Source organism: Triplophysa dalaica, chromosome 18 (genome assembly GCF_015846415.1).
Source record: "Triplophysa dalaica isolate WHDGS20190420 chromosome 18, ASM1584641v1, whole genome shotgun sequence".
NCBI lineage: Eukaryota > Metazoa > Chordata > Actinopteri > Cypriniformes > Nemacheilidae > Triplophysa > Triplophysa dalaica.
In genome coordinates, this window is record NC_079559.1 from 6,639,470 (window position 1) to 6,664,457 (window position 24,988).

Sequence of the window (24,988 nt, forward strand, 5' to 3'; positions counted from 1 at the left end):
TAGTTTTGGGTGAACTGTTCCTTTAAAGGAATAGTTTGTCTTCAAAATGAAAATTCTCTCATCATTTTAAACCTGTGTGATTTTCTTTCTACTGCAAAACATAAAAGAAGATATTTTGATAAATATTGTTCACCGACACCATTGATTCCCATTGACTTATTTTATGGACACAAAACCAATGCATGTCAATGTGAGCCAACATTTTTCGAAAAATCTTCTTTTGTGTTCTGCAGAAAAAATCATTAAGGTTTGAAATGAGAAAAAGTGAACTATTCCTTTAAGACGAGAAATTCTCAAAGAATAAAAACATTGACAGCTGCCTCTGGTTGGTCTTGACTGGTATTGATAGAGTTTTCCCCCATCGTTTGTCCTTCTTGTCAAGTACTGTTGTAACTCTCTCTATCGCTTCCTCTCTCACTATGTGATAAGATTTTCCCAGGAGCTTCGTGAAGCTCCTCCGCTTGTTAATCCTTCAGCCCAGAGTGTTATAAACCCCCTTCTTTTCTCATCTTTCAGCTTTGATGGACCCGTAGGAGTTAAGCTGGGATTCACGGGATCAATGCTATTGAACGATGATCAATCACATGTCTGCTCTGCATAGGAAAGTGAAAGCTGAGAGCTTTATTGAGCAGACAAGGTCCTTCCCTGCTCTTGACTGGCTGTGAGTGTCACGGAGAAATCTTTACCTTCGGTGGGGATGAAGTTCAGGGGTCCTGGTTCCTCCGGGAAGACCGCGCACACCAACCGCAGGAGCCAGAGGAGTCTGATGAAAGGTTTGACCGCAGTCGTCATGGCAGCGGAGCTCTGAAACATGCAGAGAGAAGGGATGAGGCGATGAAAGATCTGGCAAGATGCACGTCTCTGGTCACAATTTAGTTGAAGAGAACCAGCACTTGGTCTCTCTCTCTCTCACACGCACACACACACACCTCTATCATCGTTCCAACACCCCAGAGATTAAGATCAGCAATTAAGTCATTCTCCAATAGAATTTGTGACACTGAACCCTAATGGCTATTCGATGGTGTGTCATAGAACCGTCATCAAAGGCGCAGGGCCAAGAACTGAACCCGGGGGACGTCAAACAAAGGGGCTTCAGACTGATACAGAAATGTGGAGGGGGCTCAAGTGTGAAGGGGGTTGTCTTGGTGTATACTGCCTACATATGAAGCTGGCTATAGACAACCTTTAAAAAATGAAACCTTATAAGTAATTGATTTGAAAAACTGTATGGTGACAAACTGATGGTTTTCATTATCAAATGTCATATAGGGTAATAAAAGGCAACATATACATCAACCCTTGATTCTTTTAATAAGCTTGTCACAATGCATTCTGGGATTGCTTTATATTATACATATATTATTTATATATATATTATATTACACCTTTTTGATCACACCTTTTCCATTGGTGTCATGTGATGCAGAAATCACAACAGGCGACACTAACAGTTTGCGTATGTGCCTGCATGTGTGTGTATCTGAGAATGCTGAAGTATGAATGGATGTGGACTTTTAAATTAAATTCCTGGAGATTAAATGTTCAATACCCAGGTATTGTTTTTTCCAGAGTGTCTGCCGTGTTAAAAAATGTCAGAAACAGAGACGATGTGATAAAAACACAAATTAAAGTGTGTTGCAATCTATCTGGAAAATTACTTCTGCACTTCAGAGGGTCGAAGAAAAGCTCTGGAGAACTGTCACAATACCATTGTCCGTAATAGCCAAACCTAATGCTCCTGTCTAAAAAAAAGGATATAATCAGACCGTTTTCTGAACATCATTTTACGTAAGGATGCCCATATATGTACAATATAGATATTTCTATTCACGCATTATTCACTGCTCTGGCATTAAGAATGGGAAAACGATTGTTTATTGAAAGTAAAGAATGCTTTTCATACCGTACGAATGTATTGTACAATGGATTGTTGTATTGAAACCCTGGGAAACTACAAGCCCGGTCTTCATGTGTTACTGATACATTTTCCACAGTGGTCAGTGGTTTCAATAGCATGAAACACAATATAAGAATGAACAGTCCTCGGCTATCTCTCAACTTGAGCGTTAACAGGCGAGAACATTTGCTTTGAAACTTTAGTAGAAACGCTGATTGTTACAGTCACAGTGCGAACGTAAACAAATCAGAGCTGAGCTTTTCAGAGCCGGGGTGTTAAAATGACACGTACATGTATTAAAATCCAACAGCCTAAATTTCTTTATTCAAAAAAACCCTTCTTATTTTCCTATGGCGAAGTGCCAATTGAGTTACACAATGCAAAACAGCCAGCTCTCATTTGTCACGGCATGACCTCGCTGTCCGACACGTACAAATGTACATGTACACTCGCACACACAACCACAGGCATTGTGGGTCTATTTCTATAGTGAAATGACTTGTGACGTTTTATCAGGGCTTACTATCTTTCCAGGACATTTCTAGAATTCTTCCCATTGAAGTTGAACAAGGCTGCCCCACACGCTAACAGTCCAACACCCGCTGCAGCAAATTATTGCCAACAATAGGCTTGCATGAACAAGAAGATTGGAATAAAGGCCAAACGGGAAATAAACGGGAACAGGATAGCTGGAACTAAAAGACACTGCCACAAGTTGATATCAGTGATTCTATTGTATTGCCGCTATTAATCATTTACAAGCATGCGCCAGGCCTCACGCATTTCATTAACATAATTACAAACGCTTAGCTATACAGTTTCACAAGACGGCAAGCTAAACAGATGCAGGGGGTGAGGTAAATACAAGCTCTGATACACAGTCCCAGGGCGAGTACAGTAGTAATTATTACAAACGTCAATATAGCACATGAACACATTAATGCTGCCTTAATACACACCAAAAGTTTTTGACAACCTCACACACACAAACAAAAGATGGAAATGTTTTTTTTGTTTGTTTTTTTGAGTGCGTTTTCATTATTCTTATGAAATGTAAAATAACATTTAACTATTTATTTTACATATTTAAAGGGATAGTTCACAAAGAACTCCCTCTTTTGTCATTTCAAACCTGTAGGACTTTCTTTCTTCTGCAGAATACAAAAGAAGATATGTTGAATAATATAAGTATTGGTATATTATTCACTTCTACTGTATGGACACAACACCAATGCAAGTCAATGGGTACCGCTGTTGTTCGTGTACCAACATTTTCAAAACATCTTCTTTTGTTCTTTGCAGAAGAAAAAAATCATACAGGTTTGAAATGACCAGAGGGGGAATAAATGATGACAGAATATTCAATTTTGGGCGAACTATCCCTTTCAGATATTTTCAGATGTACTCTTGAGCAGACGCAGATGAACGCGGCGTATCATGACAGTGTTTTAAAGTAGAAAACATAGCAAACATTTTACTGTTAAATTGCACACTTTCACTTTAAACAATATTTGGCTCTTGAACACATCAACAGGATTATATGCCTTTCATTACCATTTTTCATACTGTACAGCAGACTTCAAAGCTCTCCTGAAGCAAAACATTTTTTTATGTCTTATTCAAGAAAGCAAACAAGACCATCAGTTTAAACTAGGTGTGTCAAATAAATAAGACATCAAAAGAGCTCTCGAACGACTATTAAACTTCCCATTTCTGTGTAATTACTTACTCTCGAGATAGTAATTATCTACTATAAATAAGTCCATTTAGAGACTGTGTGAAAGTAACGGACGGGCGACAATATCTCTGATTGACCATTAAGAAGCTGATAATTTATGACCTAAGATAACAAATCACTCACCTGATCAATAAGAGCTTGGTATTCTGCTTAATTAAGTCTGATCTACTGACAATACTCTGAGGAATGATTGGTCAAATGAGACTAAAGAACAAAAGCAGAGGTAATAGACTAAAACTGCACTCCCGATGGGAGGAAACAGCATTGAAGCCCATGCAGTCAATGAACTGCATGCAAGTCTGGTGTTAAACAGTGTGTCAAAGCACAATCGTTCCATGTCTAATAATTAAAAAAAAATAACAAAAGCAAAAAATGTAAAACTGAAATGTTCATTTCTGGTTATATATTACTATATTGCACAGGATTGTGGGATATCCTTGAAGGAAGCATTGCTGTATCATTTGCTGCCTTCAAACACCGTCTACATAAAGACACCAGACAGGATGTTACAAAAACGTTGTTACAATGCCTTTTTACTATATATTGCATGTGTAAGCAGCATTTTCATAATTTTCCAAATGGTAAATCATAAATTTGTAGTTGACTAATTGGTCCCCTCGCTAATACAGCACCATTGCTGCACACTGAGAATAGCACAGACATTTACACCTTGTTGAAGTTCAAACAGCTTTGTATATGAATATGGTTATTATGAGCCCTACTTTGAAGTAAAATGTGCTGATGACATGCATTCTGGGTAAAAAAGAAAGGCACTGATTTCATTACGAAACCCCAAGAGATTTGGGCGTGATAATTCATTTGAGGATTTGAGAGCAAACTTCATTTATGGGTGTCCCAGATAAAATACTGATAATGAGAGTAGAGAATGGCATTAATGAGAAAAGTGATCAGTAATAAAGAGCCGAATTAACGCATTCATTAATCTTGCAGGGAACAGACATTAAACCACTATCCAACATTCGATCCTAATAGGCGATACTGAAGTTAAATAAGGTCTTGGTTATTTGAATAGCTGGGGAATATCAAAGTTCATAACTGTGGAAAGATTGAAGATCAATTCACTTACACAAGGCTCATACAGAGAGTCAGTTGACAGTGTTTCCATGTTGCAAGGAATAGCAACTGAATATTTGGTATGGGCAAATGGTTCATGCCCCGGACTTAACCTATCATGGAATATACAAAACCCACATTGTGACCTTATGTTATCAGATTGCTTTAAAGGCGCTTGAATGCCAAATCATTTGATTCCAACACTTGGTTCGTTCCAAACTTTATTTTTGATTTATATCCATTTCCAGCACATGGTTTTATTTAATGACTCGCAGGCAGCATAAATCAGTTTGTTTGAGGTTCACCACAAAGTATTTATTATGCAAAAAGAGCTCAAATTATATAATTTTTTGTGCTGTCAAATCGATTAATCGTGATTAATCGATTCCAAAAAAAATTATTCGTTTATATTGTGTATGTGTGTGTCTTGTTCATATACTGTTTTCATATATATATATATATATTCATAAATAAATGCACACAAATACATATACATAAATATTAACATTTATATGTACATAACATCCATTTGTATTTAAATATAATTTACATTATATTAAAAAATACATATTTCTATTTCCTAAATAAATACACATATTTTTTATGTATATATATATATACACACTGTACACATGTCTCGCAAGTATATACTCTTTAAACACAAACATTAATTTTGCAATCGATTATTGCAATAAATTTGATGGCACTACTCATTTTGATCTTCATCAAGAATAGTGACCCAATGCTATTCCCTTAAAAATGTCACAATACAGAAGTAAACTTTTGACTAACTCGTGTTGGTCATGATTGCCTTGATCAAGACAAGACAAAAGATCAGTTTGTAAGAAAGCAGCAGTTTACAAAGAGACAAATGAATATACAGAAAGTAATGCCAAAGAATTCCTGGAATGCTTTCAGGCTTTTAGATGGGAAAAAACATTTAAACCGGAAGAAGCCGCAGCCAAGAGGGGGCTGATTCCTTCACTAAACATACCCCAAAATCTGCTCCAGTGACCCGAAACGGCTAACCCCCGTCTCTGACCCCAGAGGGAATAGGCTAGGCCAGGCAAACTCCTTTCAGAGCCCGAAAGACATGTTCTGGACTGTGTTGTTTGGCATTCTGTATTTACTGCTTTCTAGCATGAAATCCTATGCCACAAGCATTTTAATAGGCTGCCCTCCAGACATAGGCCAGTGAAAGCCTTAAAGCCATTTATCAGGCCTGTTTAAAGCAGACTGGTGCCTCTCTCTCTCTGGTTTTCGCATAGTGGATGAAACACGGAATTAAAGACATACTAAATGGCCTATGCATGTTAAAGACCAGGTCTTGCATTATAAAGATATACAGCATCATTCTATATCTCCAGACAGAGAAATGGAAGTGAGAGACACTCTGGCTCCACTTTTTTTTTCATGGAGCAGTTATTCTAATGCTCAATTGATGGAGTGTGGCATCGGGGTGAACCAGCAGAGCAGAGTCGTGCAGAGGTACCCCAAGCTATTTTTCACTCACCACAGTTATGAAAAACATCAAGACAGATCCAGAAAAAAACTAACAGTTTAGTGCCGAATGCACACAGAAACACACATAAAGGAAAAGAGGAGAGAGAAGGAACCGCAGACAGATGCTGCTTAACAGCTTTGCCAAAATATAAGCGAGCTAAATTAACAAACTGTGCCTAAGCTAACAGCTGGAGAAATTGGCTTTTCTCTAGGTCAGGCCCCATTCCAAGACCGTGGAATCCCTCCTACACCATGAAATCACCGGTTTGATCCGAGTTTTAGTCACCTATACGGTTTGCTGGTTAATCAGTATGAACAAGTTATGCATAATAGAGCATGCTGATGCGGTTGATAATGTGTAAGTTCTCGATACCCTGACAGACAAACATGATGGTAATCTAGCAGATGTTTGTAATGGTATCAACAAGAAGTTTTAACAACTGAGATGAATTTCAAGCCAGGGTGATGCAGTTTGTGTGTACAGAAGGATACAGGCATGTTGTCCCCATACTTTTTAGTCTCTTTTCAGTTTCATATCAGATAAAGCATAAAGGTATAAAGCAAAAATAAAATGCAAAAATGCATAATAGCCTATTATGGCCACATAACATAGAAGCAAAATGCAATATTCTATATGCAAAAAATAAAGCTTTAAGTTTAGAAATTCAATTTTAATTCTATTAAAATATTACAAAAACTGAAAATCATATAACCAACATTTGTTTCTCATTATTCTCACAAATCTGCTTCAACCTAAAACTTTGAAGTTTTAAAATTATTCAGCTATTGCAAACCAGAAAAAAGACATCGGAAGAGATATGTGGGATAAATTAAATTTTTTGTAAAATTATTTAGAGAAACGATTACTTTTAATAAATTTGCCTTTAACAATGATGGGTTTATATACTCCATATACTTCTTCAACAAACTACGGTACTACCACCGACGCGATGTAACATGACACACAGCTTGTTCTATGGGATAGTCACATCGCGTTGCATCAAGTGTGGACAATTTTTTTATTATAATGGGTTTTAATGCATTCGATTTTCGCATCGCATTGTGCCGGTTGTAAACACGGTACACCTGTGAAAATAAAGCCGAAGTAAACATTCTGTAAAGCCATGTCAAAGATACAAATCAATGTTAAGGAAGTCAACTTTCTGTATTTTATAAAAGAGAGTAAATTGATTTAAATATTTTACTATTCTAAATACAAAATTTAACACTGTTAAACAATCTTGAAATCTATCATATCTTCACAGTCCTTCTGATTCAGAAACCGTGAACTGTATGTCCAAATTCAATGTTTTTCAGAAAACGGAAGAAAAACTGTATTGTTTAAATAATTACATACTGTGTACTTTTTAATATCTTTTTATTGGTTAGATATTTGCAAAATCCAGGGACAAACAAAGGGTGACTAGTAAACGATAAAATATGGAGATGCGAGGTTACAGAAGGACGGCACCGATATGATCTTTCACGGTTACACAGCATTTTATGCAAATGGCCAACTTCATGCACTTACTTTCATAATTAGATTAAAACTTTAACCTACAATATCACAGACAGAGTCGCAAATACCAAAAATATTAACTCCACTGATTATAACTATACATCCATGTGACTTTTCAAGGCCAACCGGTTGAGATGTCGATTTCACCTTACTTTAGAGCTTAACATTTTGAGGTCATTGTCATTATGAAAGGCAAACAGCCAGCTCTTTCTTCTTACAACACTCAACTTAATCTGCTATCAACCTCACATTTTACAGCAAATCTCTCCAAAACGACTCTATTCAAAAACATTTCTGTCCTGATACTGAATAGGAGTAGAAGGGGCATATGTGCGGAGCTTTAATTCACCTCAAGGGCAGAAATACAAGACTTCAAAATAAAGCTTTTAATGGCCAAACATCATCATAAACACATCAGAGGTAATGCAGCAGACTCGGGCGAGGTCAACCTCTCACCCAACTCAAGAGCGCGTGTTGTAAATCACAACAAAATGGAAACAACCCCCCGTCGTTAAAAGTAGGGAAAAACGTCTACTGAATGATTAAAGCGATCCCATCCATCATATCTATTGCTATAAAAAACAGCTCAGAAAAAACAAGGAGGCGATAATCCACTGCAGAGTCATAAATAAAAAGAAATAGTTCAGGCTTATGACTAAGAGCACTCGAAAGAATCACTAACTTTCCTGAGTTGACGGGCTCATTCGCCTGAGACTCCCATGGGGCTGTGTATTACCTAACAAAAATACCCTGCTGAAACTTAATATCTAAACTGCGCTCATCTCAGCTGCAATGTGTTGAGAGAGGCCCGATAGATTTACGGTGATGAAAACCGAACTCGGAGACGCTTTCCGTCAAAGGTGCAGAGGACGGGAGTGGGTGAGGCGAGTTAAAGCTGTCAAGGTCTTATTTTTTATTTATTCTTATTTCGAAGGAGTTGGAGGGGGAGGAGAAGAATGAATGCAAGGGAGAAGGTAGAAAAGAGGAGTAGGATTACCAGGAGGAATAGGAACTGGGAAGGAAAGATGGTGAAATGTGCATTAGTGTGTGTGTCATGCAAAATTAACGTCTTGATGCACAATGCGGTACAGCGAGACGACAGAGAGCGCAAGAATGGAAATACATAGAAAAACAATAAACATCTTCCCCCGTTGCATATGCCATATAAATAACATTCCTTTGGGAATTAAGTTTGAGTTTGTTAACTTTACTGGACTAATAAATTGCATGTACTGTATGCGCGATACACATATTAAAAATAAAAACATACACATATGGGTAGTTGACAGACTAATATGCAAATGTGTGCTATGTTATGACGGCAAAAATGTAGAAAAGAAGATAAGATAAATATAAATACTAAAAATATAAAACAAAGCAATTTTAACATTTTGTTTTCTAAATTATGCTGTCACACCATAGGACACATTATTGGTCAACAACCCATATACACATACATATATATATACATACAAATACATATGTATGTATGAATGTGTACATATAGAAACATATCTATCATATACATACTGTATCTATATACATACATACAGTAGACACGCACACACGCACATATACATATATATATATATATATATATATATATATAAATAAATGTATGGATAACCTTTTTTTAATGCATTATTTCTTACTGAATATTTTATTATATATGCATAAGGCAGCAGTCACTGGGGTAAGTGTGGGAAGAGCTTGTTTAAAATCCAGATGCAGCATATTGAATATGGGTATGAGAGCTCTATCTCTCTCCATTTCTCAGTACTGACGCTGCTTCAGGCAGTCTTTACAGCCAACACACGAGTCTGTGGACACATTTATTCAGTTCATCATTCGTCCATCTGCTCTTTCTCTCCCTCTCGGCACCCTTATCCATGTCCCCCTTCTCCCTTAACCGAACTCTCCTCCTCCACCCATCCCACCCCTGCCCAAATTCATAGCGCAAAATCAGCCACCTGCTCACCCAATTTACTGAGAAAAATGTCACCCATTCCAAACAGCCATACAGGTGTGCATGTAGTATATTTTCAATTTGAATGTATATCATTTCTCCTTCAGTGCACACTGATACACGGCAAAGCAAGGCAAACATTCACAACACACGCCAATCAAATTCATTCTGCATCCGCTAATTATTGAATATACAAGGTGGTTGCGTACCAACACAGCCGAGCGTACATATTGCCGACTATCTTAATGTTACAGGCTGTGCTCCAAGCAGGAGGCTGAGCTAGAGAGTTAGTGTGGTCTTATTCCTCAACCAGGCTGACAGGCATAATAATCAGACCAGAACATTACCAGCCCAACTAGAATATATCTCTCTCTCTCGTTCGCTTTCATTCCCTGCCTCTCATTTCCTCACTCACATATCAGGTTGGCTTTCCCTTTTCTTTGCTATTTTGCATTATGCAGTTGTGGTGAACGCTTATACACCTCTATCGCTTTCTCGCCGTCATCTACTCTCAATGTGGCGTATTTCTGACAGACTGTAGGTTGTACAATGTCGATCTAGCCGAACATGTGAAAACTTCTCTGTCCTCTCTCACGACTCCTTATCAGACCTCAGACAGCGTGTCTGCGTAACGCTCTGTTTATGGAAACATTGTGGAAAGGATTTTGGCGGCGGGTGTGCACGCGGGTTCTTGAAAGCTTAACAAATGTGAGGAGTGAATGTGCGTGTGTTTGTGTGCCAGCATGGCTGTATAAAGACTCCGGGAGTGCGTGTTTGCGCGATCCAGAGTTGTTTTGGATTGATCCATACCGGCCTTTCTTTTGAATCACATCCACTGGTTTGAGGGAAGGTGCAGATGAAGAGACGAAAAAATGGATGGAATAAGGTTTGATGTTTACTGAGGCCGTTGCTAAGGAGATGAGAAACGAGGGACAGATTTAGTCATAACAGAGACTGATGGAGCAACCAACGCTATTCAGAAGGAGAAAAATAACACTCGGATTGGAGGGGATGGACAAAAGTGATGGTGAGAAAGAAGAGTGGCAAGTAAAAACAGACAAAAGCTTCCTGTGGTCATTAAATACATAAAGTGCAGAAGGACAAAGATGGAGAAAATTGGTAAAGAAAACAAGAAGAGAGGGATTGACAGAGTGTGAAACCATTATGTTAAGAAACTAAAAGCCTTGGGCCCATTAAACAGTCATATACAGTAGGTGATGACATGGGGTTTTGTGTGAGCGTCTGAATGCCTGAAACGCGTAACGCATGCTCAAATAAACACGGCTGTCGAGTGCACTCTGAGATGGAGAAAGATGTAGCCGTGACCTTGCTGACCTTTCCACTTGGTTCACAATATCTAGCGTTATTTGCTCCCTGCTGAATCGCAAGCCCATAAATTCCCAGACAGCATCTGAAAGCAGAGCAGAAAGTGTGATTTTTGTTTTTAAGCTCCAACACCGTATACCGTTTTGTTCGTCCAGATACACATCCGCCGTCCTTGAGCTTCCTCTTCGAACCGGGCCTGCTTTAGTTCACGTGCTCTGCTTGTGCGAGAGTGGTTTACAATCAATAAAGCCTTTTACCTCCGAGCGTGTCATGGTTTGCATTCCCCTGACTGACCTGTTTTGTGGTCTTGCTCAAGAACATTGTGGAGAAAAAAACATTGTCAACAGCCTTGAAGAGTGTAAGGTCACTGAAGGGAAACATAACATCCTTATGTGTGAAGCCAACTGTGTCCGACACGATATGCTCAGTGAGAGGTATGCTGAGAAATGGCAGACCTCCTTAAAAAAGCACTGGTAAGAAGTCTTAAGGCCAGATTAGGATGCTTCTTGCACATATTATGAAGTCAGCATATGTTTTACTGTAAATGGATATGGGTATTATCGGTGTGTATGTCTGGTAACTTACTCAGAGGTATTGAATGGTATTGAATTACATGTTGTCCAGAGCTGATGGATGGAACATCGACAGACAGTGTACTGTCTAGGGAAGGTCTCGTACGTGGTAAACTTTCCATTTTGTAAACGTACTATGGCATTACCACCGAAACAAGGGAAATTCCTACTATGAAAATCCAGATAAATATCCTGGTAATATCAGGTTTTTGGACATGATATTCATTGCAGGGTATGTTTTGTAATGTACAGTATGTACGCGTCACGATTCATCACAATACACAATACTGGGTACTAACAGAATCACATTATTTTGAACAAGTTAAAAATGTAACTGGAATATAAATTAGATTTATTTCCAAGGCATGAACAATTTTCCAATATTTTTTGTTAGATATACAACCTTCATGTTTTAATTGAACGATCTGTTATAAATGAATGAAAACTGCAGTAAAAGCTTAAAACTTTATAATACTAATCTTGTCTTATACTAGGTCCAATGTTGGAAGCTCAACCAAAATGGAAAAAACATGTTTTATTAATTGTACTGTTATTGCATACTGTATATAGAAAACATTTTTACCGTACAAGTATTTACGAGATAACATCTTTTGCCACAGCTCGAATACATATTGTAAATGTACAAACAATAAGTTTGTGCATTGAGTTTGGTGTAAATGCACAAATGGTGCTTGTCTCTGAAATAATACACAAACACACACGTTGCTTGATAAACACAGGTAATGAGAGAATGTTTCATGCTTGTCTCGTTTAAAAATAGTCCTGGTGACACACAGGTCCCAATGCCGTTTCACACTCATGCCAATTAAAACGCAAAAGCTTTGCACATGGCCAAGTTAACGCAATCGATCAAACAAGCTCAAACGCTTGTATATTGACATTTTGGAGGGGGTTTAGCCCTGTGCCTGGGGCAACGGTGGGGAAACGCACCTAAAGCCACGGACCTGAATCAATGTGGAGAAAAAAGTCCAATCCAATAGAACAAAAAAAAAATCTCCTGTTTGTATTCCATTCTCGATGAAACATTGAGTCGTATGCTGATAATTGGCTGAGGCAGCGCCGGGCAGATCCTGCAGTGTTTGTGTTGGGTTTAAGAGTGCCGTTACCAAATTGTCAGCCATCTGAAGGCCTCCACGGTGGACCACAGGGAGCACATAATGGACTCTTTTCAAACAGGGACAGCTTTAGATTGGAGCAAGTCGCAACACGCATTGGACACACAACAGAGAAACAGGCCTTCAAAGGTCAATGTTTTTTTTTTAGTTGGAAAGCGAAAATGGTGATGAAAAGGACAGAATAGGGGAGATGAGGGAACATGACACTTGGTCATAAGGCTTCTCTCACAGTTTTGCTCAAGACATGACTGATATAGACAGCTTCTCCAAACCTTCATAATGGTAAATCTTTTTCTCGTTTTTTCTTCCTGTCTCTGCAATGAAGAAAGGCAGTAAATTAAATTTAATGGCTCATTTAATGGCTTTGTTTTACTGCTAATGGAAAGAATAAATTTGCGGGTACAGAATTAAAGTAAGAGATTTTCAGGCATGGACTAAGTCTTTGTCATTTCTTTCTCTTTTGTTTTGTAAAATTACTCTGTCTAAAAAAATTGAAAGAAGTATTCCTTTTTCCATTAAAAAAAGACTAACCTTAGCCTTATTATCTTATGATATTGGTGTTCTAGACTAGTCTATAGTCAAACTGATTGTTTAATAGGAATGTTTTTCTATGACCAACGATGATGTTGATGTAGAAACCTAATTGGTTCAAATCACATTGCGCAAGAAATCACACATTCTCAAATCAACAAGATTACACATCCATCATTCCCTGATAATGACCTGTGTCCTGGATCATGCCCTCATTTTTTCTACATCCTCTGTTTTGAGATAAAAGTTTGGAGCGGATGCTGAACATCCACTAATCGTATACTTAACCTTGCAATGTTTTGCCTCTGTCTCTGCACCAATCCTTAGACATTCGCAGTGCTACCGGGCGCTATGGCAACAGGAGATCCCCCACCATTTATGCCAGAGTATTTATGAAACATGATTTTCCTGTTGAATCTTGTACCCTCTGTACTGAAGACAAAGAGAAAATAATGCTCCAATCTGTTCCAAAAACACTTCGACTCATTTGCCACCATCTGAGACAAAGCAAGCACCCATCAACATGATCCATTTCTTTCAGATCTTAGAGGTTTAATCACGTGGGGCTAAATATAGTTCAGTCTAGACTAGTCTGGAAAACAATTAGTTTCACAAATACATTGTGCTTCTTAACAAAGAAAATGGCGGTTACAGTAATTCGCCTTTACAGCCTAAAGATCTATGGACAAAGACATCAATCTGGCTGAGCATATTTTAAATGTACAAGTGAGAAAAATTATACCATGAAGTTAGGTCGTATCATATTTTTACTGCTTTATTTAAATGAAAATCATCACATGAAATGTACACACTCATTGCAGGAAATGTGTTGGATTTTGTAAGTATGTTGTTGAGTTTTCAATTCTGCACAACGAAAATGTGCAGACCTTTAAATTCAGTTTTGGCTTTGCAATAAATGCACATAATCTAAATATGCTAATTATAATGCTCAAAGCATTTGCTGTTCAGTTTCGTCTTGGCAGGGTATACTGGTAATTATCTCATAAGAAATTAACTTTTAACAATTTTGACACCTTTTTAGATCCCTGCAGATTAAAAAGTGATGATTAAAAACGAAAAAGTATACTAAAAAGTACATCCGCATGCGTACAGAATGCCAGGTCTAAAACCAAATAAGGTGTCAGTAGCTGTCTTCTCACTATAAGTGCTTTCTCACAATGCTGTTCTCACTTTATCTCCGATGCTCAGAAAGATTGGGACTCAGTCAGACAAAATCCAGTAAGCCCCTGATCATCTTGGAAGGAAACCCCAGAGATTCATAAGGCTCTCCACAGAGCCTCACCATCCCTGCTGCTAAATATGACAAATCATTTGTCCTGACTCAACACTTTCTCACACCTCAGCAACAATGTGAGATGATAAAAGAGATGGAGACCAGTCGGAGCTGAGGAAAAACAGGCAGCGTAAGAAGATTCCTCTCTTGGAGAGAAGATTCAGGCTAATAAAGCTGTGTGGGTTGATGAGGTGAGATCTGGTCAGCGGTCTGCTGGGATGGGAGGAGAGATGGTGGAAAATGTGTTATCTACCTTACATAAACATACACTATAAACATGATGATCTCTACAGAGGCATCAAATTGGCAGACATTTATGACAAACTGTTTCTTCATACTGTGGCAATGTAAACAAATTGTATTGAATTTCTAATTTTTTATACCCATAGGCCCTTATTTAAATCATCTGTGTGCTGTATTCTATTGTGTTATGGTCTCTGTGAAATGTTGTTGCTGTTTCTGTGTAATGGATGCTCCTGTCACCAATACAAATTCCTTGTATGTGCAAACATACTTGGCAATAAAGCTCTTTCTAAATCTGATTTACAATGTAAAATAGAGTATAATGTTTATTTTCCTAAATGTCTGGGTATTTAAGTGTGATAATAAATAAACAGCACAGTACTATGCCATTACTGTCTGATATCATTTAGAAAGATTAAAACTTATTCAAAATTGCTTTTAAAACCTATATGTTCCCCATTATGATGCAAATCTCTATAAAGTGTATGTAAATGTGGTCTGTTTACAGCTCTTCAGGGTATGTTCTGCTGCTGTTTGGCTAATACTAAGTGTTTTTCTCCCCATGTTATCTCATCCCCTCACCTACACACATACAGACTCGCTGATCTCTTTTACTACACTCCCTGCGCTCTTCTCCATAATCCATAAGAATAATCCCACCCACAGCCAAGCTCCGGAGCCTGCAGTCCAGCTCAATCTCGGTCTCCAAGACATAATTTACAAGTCTAATCAGAGATCATGATAATTACGAATGGCATTTGAATAAATCTGATTAATGTTTAACATGAGCTCTGCGCTTGCCGTGCCCTGAATGTTTAAACACAGGCGATGAGGAGCAAACGCCCGCCCGTCTGTCAGCGAGCTGCTGGGATTTGAGAATCAAATAGAGCTGTGGTTTTAGCTCTAGGGGTAAAACCCTTTTCTAGGTCTGTGGTTTAAGGGAGTTGGCTTGAGGCTCTGTTTCAGCCTGATGGAGTTAGTTAGCAGGATTAGCGTGACCCAGTGGCAGAGTTTAAAGAAAAGTTCAATCCAAAATGAAAATTCCTAAACTTGTTCACTCAACCTTAAGTTGTTCTATATCCATATGAATTTCTGTCGGTTCTGACACAAAGGCATCAGATGGCCTTTAGAAGACCTGGAATACAATGAACGTTTCATATGGATCATGTTTACGCTCCTTTGATGGAGCTTTTTGTCAAGTGCAATTCAATGCAAAGGTCATCATTAGCATGAAAAAGAAAACGTTTACCATAGCTTTTTACAATACTACTGATAACTCAGATGTTTCTTTAATAATCATGTTAGGTCTCTCAAGTTTTTAAGCGTTTTATAATTTTTTAAAGCATGATTTTCCATAGACAGGTAAGTGCCAGAATTGTCACATCCATAATGCTCCATATTCCTGAAATGGGCACATGAAAATAAACTGTTTTTATGTTCAATGAAGAGTTACCTGATTGTTCATTTTAAAATGACAGTTCACCTAAAAATAGAAATTCTGTAATCATTTACACATCCTTCGTCTTTTAAAGCTGTATAACTAACTTTCTTCTGCTGAACACAAAATAAGATATTTTGAACAATGTTGGTAACCGAACAATGTCGGTACTCATTCACTTCTATTATGGACACAAAACCATTGCAGGTGAATAAGCACCACAGTTGTTCGGTTGCCCATCATTTTTCAAAATATCTTCTTTTGTCGTTAGACATGACAAAAAGGGTGATTAAAAAATAAACTACTTTTCTGATGTCTCGACGCTATCAACAGAGATTTAGGAAATCATTTTGCATAACTGACTTTCTTCTGCAGAACACTAAAGAAGGTATTTTGAAAAATGTTGGTAGCCGTACAATGGCGGTACCCATTCACTTCTATTATGGACACAAAACCATTGCAAGTGAATAAGAACCACCGTTGTTCTGGTGGCCAACATTCCTTAGAAATGACAAAAAGGGCGAGTAAAACTTTTCTGATGTCTCGACTCAATCAACCGAGATTTAGGAAATCATTTTGTATTAATATACAAGTCTTGACTGAAAAGTCGCATCTATAATGCTTCAACTGCCCAATTGGAAACATGACAGCCCCATTTCCCAATTGCACTCATACGGAAAAGAATGGACAGGATGTTCTTTAAATGTTACGTTTTGGTACGGCAAGGAAAGAGAATTCTCATTTTTGGTTGAGCTATTCCTTTGAAGAGAGACACTTAGAGAACTTATACGGAAAGTCAATAAAGGTCCGTCACCTCGAGAGACCTTATAGATGACACTCACCTCACCTCTGACCCGAACAACTCCCACAGTGCTGCTAAAATTATTGGCGAACCTCACATCAACGCAAGCGAATGGCTTGGCTAACTCTCTCCAGCACAGCTCTCTTTTGCTCTCATTTCTATTGATCATCCTATTTCCTCTTTATCTTTAATCAAAAGGCTTCAGAAACTCTGATGTTTAATTAATGAGGCACTGAACGCAGGGCCCACTCACTGGCTCAGAGAGCCCGCTTTAATTAAATATTCATGAGCTGTCTACTGCTAATTATCATGCCAGCAATGCTGCTGCCCACAATGACTCAATAAAATTCTAGGAGTGGGAGTTCACGAGGAAGAGGACAGTAATGCTTATGGTGATGACGATGATGCTGATGATGATTATGGAAACAATGAAGATGGATAACACTCACCGTAGACCACAGAACACAACCTCATGGCATACTTGTCCAAAAACTGCTCAAAATTTCATTGGCTCCGGGAGTAGTGGAAGAGCACGGGGCTAATTAAAGAGAATAAAACATCAGGGGCTGGTTTTCAGCTCCTCAACCGTCAGGAGCATCAGACGCGCAAACTCCTATTCCACATGCTCAAATTTTCCCCAAACACCTCTAAATGAAAGATGTGACTGTGCAACATTGAGCTAAATGGGGCTCTCCGATTCTCTCTCAAAAGATTAATGCGAAGTGAAGGTACGAGTCTCTCTCATATACAGATGCGATGCGTGGTGATGTGTAGAAACGCAGCTAAAGCTGAGTGATGAGTCTCTGCCTGGCGTGTAGGCAAAACTGAGATGCTTCTGAGTTAAAACATACTCGACGCAGAGGCTTTCGTACGTCATTGTGTTCTAAAATGTGATGATTCATGAGTATTGCAAGTCCCTCCCACACATACCAGAAAGAAAAACAAACAGAGCATTTTTATCTAAATAATGAATGAAAAATGGACGTCCAGGTATCTCGCGTGTTTGTCAACACTTGAGGTAGTTTGTAAGCGGTGGGATGCAAGATTGTAGAGATAGTTAAGTAAACTTCAAATTTGCTGTCTGAACACACAGATGCCTGCCTCATGGGTTTTCCTAGCATCCACTTAAAAGTCTGGGAGTTTTAAACAAATCCTAGACGATTTATAACACATGACAGAGGTTTAGACTGTAAAACAGGGCCCACTTTTCATAATCGTACAGTGTGATGTGTGAATGTAAAAGAAATCAGCTGTGATTTCTGCTCTTTCTCATTCTCTTGACTTCTGCAACCTCTCACTCTTCTTCCTCTCGCTGGAAGAATCTTTCCTAGATTAAATTGGCCTGCGCTGCAGTCCAACCGGCCTAAGTGCCAAACACTCACTTCTCCCATCTCTCATCACAGATAATAACCCTTCCAAACTGTCTCTCTCTCCCTGCCTTTCTCTGCTTTTGACCTCTTCCCTTTTTCTGCTTTAGCCGCTAGCTTTCTCCCCATCCGCGATATGTGCAATCTCCGTCTTCAATCTCCTTAATTCTCTGCCTGAAGCTTCTTTTCACCCCTATCATATACAAACAGGCAGGCCGCAATGGGCCCCTACCCATCATGCAACGGCGCTCCCCCTTCCCTGTCCCCTCGCTGCGACTCTGACCTTGGCTCCGTGGCAGAAATGGAGCCTCTGATAAAATCACTAAACCTCCGGTCCAGCTCATAATCTCGAATTACACTCTAATGGCTCATATGGTGGATTCCCAGAGGGACCCGTTTGGGTGTGATTGAATGTGCACGTGTGCGCATGTGTATTCTTAAGAAGGACTTTTTAAATCAAATACAATGATGACAACATGTTTATGTAACAGATGAACGAACAGCTCCTAAAAGGAAAATTCTTCCTAAAAGTGGTTCCTTAACTGTAGTGTATGACGTTCTACATATGAAGCCCCCAAATAAAAATAATGTCATCGATTACGCACCGTCATGTCATTTCAAACCTGTTTGACTTTCTTCTGCGGAACACAAATGTAGATATTTTGAAGAATGTTGTTAACCGGCACCCATTTACTTGCATTGATTTTGTGTCCATGCAATAGAATTACATGGGTGCCGCTGCCGCTCAGCTACCAACATTTATCTAAAAATCTTGTTTTCTGTTCTGTGAACACAAAAGTCATTAGATATTCAGAATAAAATTGGTAACCAAAGAACACTGGCCCCAATTGACTGTCTCAAAATATCTTCTTTCGTAAATCCGCAGAAAAAGACTGCAAAGTCTTGTTGGTTACATTGTTAGACTGTGATTCTTTCGTTTTAAAGAAGACAGTAAGTCACCTGAAAAGACATCAGGGTAAGTAAAAGATGACAGTTTTTTGAGCGAACTATACCTTTAACTCCCACCTACGGCTTTTTCTAACAAAAATGGAAGGGATCCAAACAAAGGCTCCATTTCTGCGAGCAGTGACAAATTTGCTCTATAACAGGGAGTTGTGCAGGTTGGATTTTGACTGCACCATTAGTCACCTCGCGATCTTCACCAGCACGGCGGGGATGCAGAAATTACGACCAGAGTGCTGCAAATTTAAAATGGTGGCCTTTGCTGTGTGATATACAAATGGCTACCAGCATTTCCAAAAGCTTTTTAAAAGCATCTGAAAAATTTTAGCGCCAGCCAGGCTTTATTACAAGGACAAACGTGTTAGAATAATCAGGACATATCTGCTTTCTCGGCACAGGCGATGAGCTGGTAGAGTGGGCCTCTTGTGCAGGCGGTCACACACACATACATGCTGGCAGGGCGCCGGGTAGTGGCAGTGAGGTCGTTGTCACTATGACGACTTGGTGACAAGCTGTCTGTTCCACTCTTAAACAACCAGATCTGCAGTGAAAGGCACAGCCTATAGTTAGTGTCACTCATTTCTTTTTAAAGCACCGGCGGGCAAATGTCCATAATGCTGAAGGCCCCATGTGTGTGTTGTTTTTATATGTGTAGTGTGTATAATAGGAAGAGCCAGGAGACGAAATGGTGATTTGTTAGGAGATTCTCATAATTGAGGGACTCTCTCTCTCTCGTTCTTTCTATTATTGGCCTAGTCTGTAAGCACACTGTGCAACCAGGCCACAGCAGACCCAAGAGAATACAACCAAACAGAAAAAACATGTTTTGATTTGTAAGCTGCTCCAAATTCTAACTATGACCAAAGGCACACACATTTACCTTCTGTAGCTATGTAGATGAGAAAAGCTGATTGTGTTTTGGAACACGGCAGTTGGGTTTGAGTTGGCCCGAGCTGGTCATTTGCTTGTGCAAACAGGCCATTAGCTGGATGACCAGCCACCATGTTTCATGGTACGACCAGCTGGTAGCCAATTGCTTGCCATTCCAAGATGGCCTATCAGCCTACAACAGCTAATGACCAGCTTGGATCATCTATAAACCAGCTTCCATGGCTGAACCACAGCTGCAACGGTAACACTTTATGCCCAAATGTGTGAAACGCCCAAACACCACATCAATGTGTGCATACCCAAACTCCACACGCATATGTGCTTGATTTAATTCCAAAATCATAATAGGGAGTCCATAAAAACTTACTAGTCTTCCAACAGGCCGGTTTCCAATTAATCTCAAAGGTGTTTAACGGGGTTCAAGTTTGCTTCGTGCAAAACAAAATCTTCCATACCAGACCCAGACTGTGTGGACCTCACAGAATTTTTTTGGAATAAGGACACTTCATACACTACATACTTTTGGCAATATAGTGATCCAGTCTGAAATATAATGTAACTACAAAAATTACAAGTTTACCCTCTTGAAAATGAAAGTAGAATAAAGAAGAACCATTTTTGGATGAAGGATTTCAGAGACCAACACTGTATTAAAGGGATAGTTCACCCAAAAAAGACAATTGTCATCACACCCTTCAGTTGTTCCAATCCTGTATACATTTTAGTTCTGTCAAACACAAAAGAAGATATTTTGAAGAATGTGGGAAACCAAACATTTTTGAGGCACTATTGATTACCATAGTGGAGAGTTTCTTACTATGGTAGTTAGTGGTTCCTAATAACTGTTTGGTTTCAAATACTTTCCCAAATATATTTCTTTGTGTTCAGCAGGATAAATAAATTCATACCAGTTTGGAATAACTTGAGGATTAGTAAAAGATAAAAGGAATGTCATTCTATTGTGACCTATTGCTTTAAACGTGTCTTTAGAAGTAGGCCGTTTCAATCATCTTGGAGATGTTGCCACATTTCTTATAGTCTCCGTTTTTTCTGTCTTTCTGTCTCCTTCTGTAGTCCCAGACTTGATAATGCGATCGGAAGATATAAATGAACATTGAGAGCTTAATTCTGTGTCCACGGGGGTTCGTCTGTTGTTCCATAATGGCAGGTCTGCACCTGTCTCCCCATGTTCACAGGCACCCAGGTCAGTCCAAATATAGGCTCTCCGTTCACCCAAGCCCGCCGCAACCCTGATCTCCCGTAGCGTGCCGCGGATAGAATTACACACACACTATGAGATACAATTACACCGTCCTGGAAAGAAATACCGGACAGGCACCGTCAAGCCTGCCATGCCGTTAGAAGTTTTGTGGGGCGTGGGGTTTGTTGTTTGTAAATGGACTTGTTCACAGTCGTTTTGAGGTGTGGAACGGTTAGAAATCAAGCGTTTGATGGAGATCTCTGGCAGTAATATGTGCAGGATCGATAACAAGGAAAGTTGACTGACAAAGTGTATCTCATATGCTGGTGAAATGGAGCGTGCAATGGAGGCATCGCTATGGAAATGACGCTTCTAGGTAATAAAAGATCTGCGGAGTGATTACGGAAATGTCACAGAATTCTTCTCCGCCGTTTCCACCTCCCGTTACTCGGCACCGATCAAAGTCTCGCCGGGTGATGGATGATCGTTATTACCGGTGGAAATAATAACGAGAGCGGTCGTCGTGTCAGACGCTCCGCTGTCGGCCTGTCAGGTCAGGTGAATCGTGATGACAAGCATCCATTACAGAGACAATTTACACACGCATGCCGTTTCAGAGGTGCGTCATGCTTTCGTTTCACAACTTGTCATTTGTGTGCCATCAGTTCGGATACAAAATACAAAAACTGTGTATGGTTCTCCACCCCCTCCCCAGCAGTTGCCGTGGAAACTGTTTTCGGAGAACGGGAGAATTACTCCATTACAGTTAAAGGGGGGCTATTTCTTACCTTGCGTCAGCAGACGGACCAATAAACCGTGACCTGGTACTGTGAGAGAGAGATATGGGAAGAAGGTGTGAGAGAGACGGGCAGATAGAAAATGTGCACCGTCAGGGACCAGTTTATGCTACGTCAGAAAATGTGGACGGTGCATCAAAAGACTGAAGTGGAAAACCTTTCAAGAAATTAAAAAAGTTGCACTATGATATGCAAACCATTTTATTATTGGAGCAATCTACTAGTGACCAATGAGCTGTGTTTAACTCTTTGAATTACCGTTTAAATCAGCTACAAACAACATATATTTACATAGATGTGGTAGCTTGTATCACTCAATGTTTGAGGACACTAGAAAGTAAAAATGTGACATCATCAGTCTTCCCTTTCTTAACATATTTGTTCCTGGAAATCACTACTAAATCCTACCTACCCTGCCAACATCCCAGGCTCCAAGACAACGGTGCTGGCGGGGCATTTTAACAGACAATAATTCTCCCCTCCTCCACTTATTCCATCTTTCACAGCCATCCCCCCCACTGACATGAGTATTGAATCTATTGGATCGCTCCTCTCCTCCTGAGCCAAGATCATCCATCTGCCCTCATCCTCTTTCCCAGCTCTCCTTAGTTCAGGTTACTGTTATTCCTAAAGGATACAAGAGGAAGAGAGAGAGGAAGCAAGGGAGAGGAAGAGGAAAGGGGTTTGGTTTACAGACATGGAGGGGGTTGGATAAGAGTCTTGGGACCAGTAAAGATGAAAGCAGAACGGATCAAATGTTAATCAATATGCAGCACATGCTCTCTCAAGGTTCGCCCTTTTCATATGTGTCGGGCGCCACATTCGGATAATCCGTTTTGTTTTCTCCATCCGTGTTTGTGCGGGTGTAATGGAAGACTGGGAGAATGGTACGGATAAAGCCGTCTCTGATGTCTGAATTAGGCAGTTTTTCAAAGCTTGTGTAAGCAGTGTGTTCTCATCGACTTTGCTCTGATGTGTGTGGGTTGACTTCAGGGGTTTAGTTCGGGGACAAAGGTATCTCCTAAACCTCTTTTTGTGGACATATAGCGATGTCTTCATTTTTAAAAACCGAAAATATATATATCACTTGATTTATGCACAACTTGTGAGTGAAGTACGGTAAAATGCTGCTGCATCCGAAAGCCAGAGGGCGTTCTCGTGCAGAAACTCCAAATACGCACTGCAGAAGAAGACCATAACATACTTAGTTCTAGGAAATGCATGTTTTGATCCCTGTTTCTCAAGCATCCTCACGTATATTTCAAGTATATTAATAATGATCATGTTTGACGGGTGTTGCATTTTTAAATGCACGTTATAAGCCACACTGCACTGCTTTTAGATCGAGCAGCATTTGCTACTGATCCCAGAGCCGTGCTTCACGGACAAGATACACATCAATAAAATAATCGAAACCTTCCATTATCGCAGCCAGCTCGGTTTCAGCAGGATTTCGTGGTAACCCCGATTAACCGTGCACATGTCTAAATGCAAGTAATGTTTTCTGAAGCGAAGGGATACATTTTTTTAAGTTAAAACTATTAATATTTTGAGGGGATGTATGTTTAAACATATATGAGAAAACTACACATGTAATAGCGGCACGTCTGCACTACGCACCTCGAGGACAATTCTCATTGGTACTCGCATGTCCTAGAACAAATTTTAAATGTTTTTACCCAAAATATATCGTCTCGCTTAAGAAGACATTTATCAACCCCCGGAAGTCGTATGAATTATTTAATGACATATATCTATGCTTTTTTTGAACTTTAGAAATGGATTACTCTCCAAAAGGGAAAATCCATGACATGTTTCATAATAACTCAAATTGTGTCTGCCTGAAGAAAGTCATATACACCTAGAAAGGGAGGGTGGGTGGGTGGAAAAGAGAGAGAGAGCGAGAGAGAGAACTTTATTTTATATTCCATTCTTTATTTATCCCTTACGCAGCATCTTATTTTAATTTGACTCTATTGTTTGTACTTATTGTATGTCTTTTGTTATATGTTCAATGCATTGGCAATATGGTAAGTACACGTAATCGTGCCAATAAAGTACCTTAAAATTGAAACAATTGAGCAAATCAATGGGAAATAGGCTGGAATTGTTCATTTAATTATTTAGCTAAAGCTAGTTAACTTCCCAAATAACAATCACCAAACACTATCATGATATACTCCAGAGTCATGTATGCTTAGCTGTACAGCACCCACGGCAGCTATTGAAACTCTCTCTTAAGTCTGAATGAGCGAGAACAAGAGAGAGATACTGAAGAAAGAACAGCAACACACTCTAGAAATAATGTGTTCTGAGTGTCCACTGATCGTGTCGAAAGCAGATATATCACAGATGATTCATGTCGCCAGCGTAGCTTCCTGTCTCTGTAGGTGTTTGACTCATAGACAGACATGATTAAGATTACAGGTTAAAATTCATGTCACTGTATGTATGCTGCACTGGTCACCTTTTTAAAAAAATGTAAAATAAAGTCAACAAATGTCTAAATCTCTTTGAAACAATTTTATCAACAAGGATTGTTAAATAAGTACATGCATCGGACACACCATCTTCCACTCCAACCATCTCTCCCCTGCTTGGTCTCATCCACCAACCCAAAGACACATGAAAGTATCACACAGAGCTGTACTGAATCGTCTCTCCTCGGGTGGTCACCGATTTTAGCAATCTTATACCGACAAAATCTGCCCATCATCACAAGCTCCA

At 39.3% G+C, this 24,988-nt stretch overlaps 1 protein-coding gene across 1 annotated transcript in view; it reads right to left on the reverse strand.

The window, feature by feature from the left end:
• Window positions 1-24,988, reverse strand: part of sema6bb (sema domain, transmembrane domain (TM), and cytoplasmic domain, (semaphorin) 6Bb) — a 104,112-nt gene that overhangs the window by 54,093 nt on the left and 25,031 nt on the right. The window contains 1 exon segment of the mRNA XM_056729603.1: window positions 687-804. Coding sequence (XP_056585581.1) covers window positions 687-792 — 106 coding nt within the window. The 5' untranslated portion in view covers window positions 793-804.